This window comes from Neltuma alba, unplaced genomic scaffold (genome assembly GCF_004799145.2).
Source record: "Neltuma alba isolate B1F8T4 unplaced genomic scaffold, ASM479914v2 tig00004532_pilon, whole genome shotgun sequence".
In the NCBI taxonomy this organism is placed as follows: Eukaryota; Viridiplantae; Streptophyta; class Magnoliopsida; order Fabales; family Fabaceae; genus Neltuma; species Neltuma alba.
The window spans coordinates 126,091-131,617 of record NW_021633751.1 but is presented as its reverse complement, the minus strand read 5'-3'; the positions used below and the strand labels follow the sequence as shown (position 1 = coordinate 131,617).

General features: G+C 33.0%; 1 protein-coding gene across 1 annotated transcript; it reads left to right on the top strand.

Annotated features, from left to right (window-relative positions):
- Positions 1-5,194, top strand: LOC114745104 (uncharacterized). The gene is made up of 6 exons (XM_028933245.1): positions 1-589; positions 706-870; positions 1,778-1,888; positions 2,917-3,027; positions 4,102-4,227; positions 5,139-5,194. Exons 1-6 carry the CDS (start codon positions 1-3, stop codon positions 5,192-5,194), a joined length of 1,158 nt encoding a protein of 385 aa, XP_028789078.1.
- The last annotated feature ends 333 nt before the right edge of the window (positions 5,195-5,527 follow it).

The window sequence follows — 5,527 nt, the reverse complement described above, 5'->3', positions numbered from 1 at the left end:
ATGATGAACTCCAGCGGTATCGTTCATCAAGAGGAAGTGGAGAACTTATGTAAAGCTGGCAAGTGGGCAAAAGTCCTTAAGATGTACGAGGAAAAAAGGGATCTTCGTATGGCCAAGATAACAGCAACAGGAGACACCATATTACACATGGCAGTGTATACTAAGAAAGAGCATGTTGTGGAATCATTGGTGGACATAGTTTGTGGTGGAGAGAAGATGAATAAGCAGGACAAGAAGCAGTCGGCGTCAGTGTCATCGGTGGATGAAAATGGAGATGAGAAGAAGTCCGTCCTTGGAGTTCAGAATGAAAAAGGTAACACTCCTTTGCATTTAGCTGCTTCAATAGGAAATGCTGAAATGTGTAAGAAGATCAGCGGCGCAGATCCGTTATTAATTGCCATACCTAATGGCAATGGTGAGACACCTCTCTTCGTGGCAGTTCTCAATGGAAACAGAAAAGCTTTTCTATGGCTTCATTATCAGTATATGAAAAGCCCAGGAGTTTCTTCAACAGACTTTGATCGCTCTATAATAAGGAGGAACAACGATGATACCATACTTCATTGTGCACTAGAAGAAGGGCATATTGGTAAATAGAAGCAAATTATTCATTCTTTCTCATATATATATATATATATATATTATACTGTGTTTTAATGTATTATTTATTCAAGTGCGTGCACATGGTTTGATTTGATTTAATAGATGTGGCAATCGAAATAGTTCACCTTTATGAAGATCATTTGAAAGAGATGCTCAAGCAGAATAAGAATGAGTTGTCTCCACTCCATCTCTTAGCAGGAACCCCTTCAGCTTTCGAAAGTAATGATCTTCTTGATCGATCTTCCATTGTTCAACTTCTTTATCGCTGTAAGTACATATTGTCTTTAATTTATGTGTTATCATGGTTGCAAAATCCTGACAATTTATGTCCTTGACCTCGATTATTATGTAGGACCTTAATATATTATCTATCCAATGATTTTCAATTTCATTCATTTATCATCTAACATACTCAAGAGTTTTATGCTGCATTTAAATGGAGAGCAAACTAAGGAGAAAAGAAAACCAAAGAAGAAAATATGGGGAGAGAAGAAGTGTATTTTTTTTTTTAATACAAAAGGCATATTGTACACGCCATAAGATCTACAAGAGCTTTGATACTAATGAAGGATCCACTGACGGATGAAAGCATTTCTTTTTTCCTGTTGAGAGAGTGAAGGAGAAGGATATGCTTTGGAGGTTATGATCTTCCCAAAAAAAAAACTCCTATATTCACTCCCTATCCCATGTACGATAACTATCTCCCCCCAGTATAGTACTACCTCCAATCCTAATTATAAGACCTCATTTATAGATTATAAATAAAGTCTTATAACTAAGACTGGAGGTAGGATATCACAGGTATTTGCCCATACTTTTTCATTACATTTATTCCCCAAAATGGCTGGGGCCATAATGCATCAAGTGCGAACAAGGTATAGCCCAACATTATTAAACTAAATGGACAAAAGAGGTGCTGAGAGGAATATATGAAAAAGTTTCGCTACTAAAAGAAGTGCCCATATTTAGTATTTAATAGTATCTCGAATAGAATTATCTTACATATGAGGATGTCTATGTGTAGCAGAAAAAGTTGTTGAATGTCATGGACATTTCTCTTATGTATGGCCTCAATTTTTTTTAAAAAAATACACTTCTCAAGAGTGCAATTTTAAATTTTATATTATGAAAATAATAATATGCGTGCGACTTTTGGTTTGTTTGGAACTTGAAGGCCTTTTTAGAGTTAAGAGAAAGAAGCATGCCACGACGAAGGCCGAATTGGAACAACGTGAACGTGAACCACGCCTTGTGGCCCTTATTAAAGGATTGATTGTTCATATAGGTAAGTATGATTTACAAGCATTGTTCTTTAGTTATATGAAGCGAACGATTAATAAACCAAACCACCGATAATTGCAAGAAGCCAAATCCCACGATGACCCATACCCACGAAAACCTAATTCCCAAGACTACCTTCAAAGCCTTAAAAACCTGGGATTTAATGCTAAGGGTCAAGTTTAGGAAACTTACCCATGTGTTCTTGGCCTTTATATAACTCCACTAAACCCCAAAAATGCATAAAAGTGATCATATATATGATCACAACTTTATTTTTATAGCAATCCAAAATAATGTTTAATTCCATCTTATCACCTCAGGCTCTTAAAGCCTTCTCTGCCCATTTTCTAAGCAATATAAGACTTCTTGATCGAAGTGTATCTCCTCCCACCAAACTGCTAATGTTGGAATTTTTATTAGCTCATACTCTACTTTAAGTATCATCATCTTCTAAATTTGGGAAAGGCAAAACTCACAATGTTACCACTACGTACCCTCTTTGAATTTTAAATTCATTTGATTAATAATCAGTAACCCATGGCTTTTCATCTTTACATGAATCAGATATTTTTATATAAACTAAATAAAGTCACCAATCATGCTAAAAGAATTATTTTTGTAATGCTAGAAAACTCATGCACTTCTAAACTTACGAAATCCAGCAGAATTATTGTATTATTATTGATTATATATATAACCTCATTATTTGAGTCAAATTTCCCACATATGAGTATTATCTCCATTTCTTATTTCTTTCTTCAGATTCAACAAAAATTTTACCTTAACAAAATTTAAAGGGCGGATGTCAATAATTAGTGTTTGGGAATTGAGTGGTATATGGTTTATTCATGCATGTTTGGCAACCACTACCTCCTGTTGTTAATATAAAACTTAGTTGACTAATTTAGAGATATTAAAGAAGTTACTAAATTATATTTATGTTTATTGCTTTTTTTTCCAAACTAATTTGCTTTACTTATAAATTGATATATAATCTAATTAAGTAATAAATTTTGTGACTCATATTTTCAGATCGTATTGCTGATTATCATGAAAGATCCACTTGGGCGGAGATTAGGAATGCAATGGTGATTCTGCTGCTTCTTTTGGTGGTGATACTGCTATTCCCCCCAGCATTTGTAGGTACGCCATGTCAATATGCGTAAAAGAGCCCACATGTCTACATTACTAAATGAGAATGATGAACTTATATAAGCACATGGATCTGATTTATATATCTATCTCCATAACTATTACTACTATTCCCAGTGAAAATTAAAGTCAGGCCAAATTAAAGCAAGAATTACAAAGAGAAGGAATGCATATATACAAGAAACTAGAATGTCATGAAATCTTCGGATAAATTGTCAATAAGAAGATCCTAATCAATAACATCATTAAATGTTCTCTTTGATTTTTCTCTAGGCCTCCTCACAAAACTCACAATTGTTGTCTTTAGCATCTCCGGTGGCCTTCTCAGTTTTTAATTTATACATGCCCAAAACACATTAAATGATTTTCACATAAACTCTTCCTCATCTATCTTTTTTACAAGTCTTATTTTTTTTTTTTGTATGTCCATAAATCTATCTCATCAAATCGCAGTTCAACGGACTCCATGCTTGTTACAGATCAAACAACCAGCACTTCACAACAAATTCTCTTAACAAGTGACAACGTTATTTTCTGCATCCCCCCCCCCCCCCAAAACCAAAAAATCTTCACCTCCGAAGGAGCTTTTTAGTTCCCATATTTCCCCCTATATCGGAGCTAGAGGTCGATTGGAAGCCTCTAGTCTAGTATAATCTAAAATTCTAGACATCTTACCTACTCCATATGACTAAAACCACCAATTCTGCAACCATTCATTCTCCCGTATCTTTTATTTATATTTTTCTTGTTATTAGACAAATTATCTTCTTCTAATTGTATCCATCCTGTGTATTACATGAGCTGATAACTATATTCTTACGAGTATTTATGTAGTGAAACTATTGAATAAAAGTAATTCATATACTGCTCTATTGAAATTTTAAACTTGAGGAAAAATCCTAACAATATTATTGATGGGTTAAACTCAATGGCCAAATAGAAAAGTTTGAATGAAAATATTTTATTTTAATTATACATAGTAATAAGTTATTTTTATATACTATTTTGTTAAAATATTTTGCTGCAAGTGACTCGGGGTTCTGAAATTGGGATTCTGATTCCTAGAAATGCTGTTCCATATGATACGAAACTTGAAGGAAGAGCACACATGGTCTGTTCAAATAGTGGAAAAGCTTCTCCAGCATGGTTCCCCTGAAGATATGTCAGCAAATCCATATGAAGGGGGCAGCGGTAATTAATAAGATTTATGAAAATTTCAATCGTTAGTTCGTACTTAAAGCCTTGATAATTTATTATAAATATATAGAACATGACATTTTTGGATGAGTAGTATTAATCATTCCTCACCTTCACCGTCCTGGATTATCAATACGGATTACATGGTTAGTTAATGACAAAACGTATGGATTAAATTACATCATCAATATCTTCTTATAGTTTTGTTCAAATTATATACTTTCTTTAAAAAATTTAAACACTTCTTTGAAAACGAAAATGTAAATTATACAAAATAGTCTTGAATATTTTTATTAAATTACAGAAACATTCTTTCTATTTTCAAAATGCATGCAAGTTCTAAAATATAAATTAATTGCAAATATTTGTCATGAGCGATTTGAAATTACATGATCCTTTTTCCTATTTTCACGAAAAGTTTGCGCATATTTGAAAAATAGAAATATATATTAATCTAATTTGTATATATATTCAAGAGGATTTGTTAAATTCAATCTTTATTTTAGCTGAAATTGTGTTAATTTTGAAACATAAAGGAGATACCCAAGTAATTTTAACAAAATTTATGATCGAATGAACATTATCAATATCAAATATTTTCTTATTGATCTAACTTTAACAATCTGAATTTAATTACAATTGTATAACTTACTCTTAAAAGTTTTTCTGAATTTGTGTGGAATAGTCCATAGACTTTTTTATTTAGCGTTATTTTGCACCTATAATCCTCTCTACGTTATGATTGACATCAAAATTACCTTTATATCTTCAATGAATAATGATCGATCGAGTTTGGTTAAATAATTTATTCGGTCAACTGTAGTCTTTTCGTTAGGGTGATTTTTATCTGCGACAACAACGTTAACAATCTAATTTTGTGATTTGGACTGTGAATGATTGGATAGGGCCAGGGTCTAAAATAGTTGACACACCCCTAATGATTGCTGCTAAGATGGTGTAACAGAAATGGTACAAAAGATCCTAGAATATTTCCATCTACAATCGAAGTTGTAAATGAAGATAAAAAGAACATAGTTCTATTAGCGGCAGAAAAGAGGCAGACCAAGTTGTATCGGATTTTGCGTGGAAATGAAAAACTTGACAAAGTTGTATTTAGTCGAGTGGATAAAGATGGAAACACTGCATTGCACTTGGCAGCCAGGCTTGGGGTCCACCTAAATTGGCAGACAACTACCATGGTAGAGGAATTCAAGTGGTTTGAGGTGCGTCTCTATTTACTATATACTACCTCCTGTCCTTAATATAAGAACTAGTTGACTAATTTGAATATATT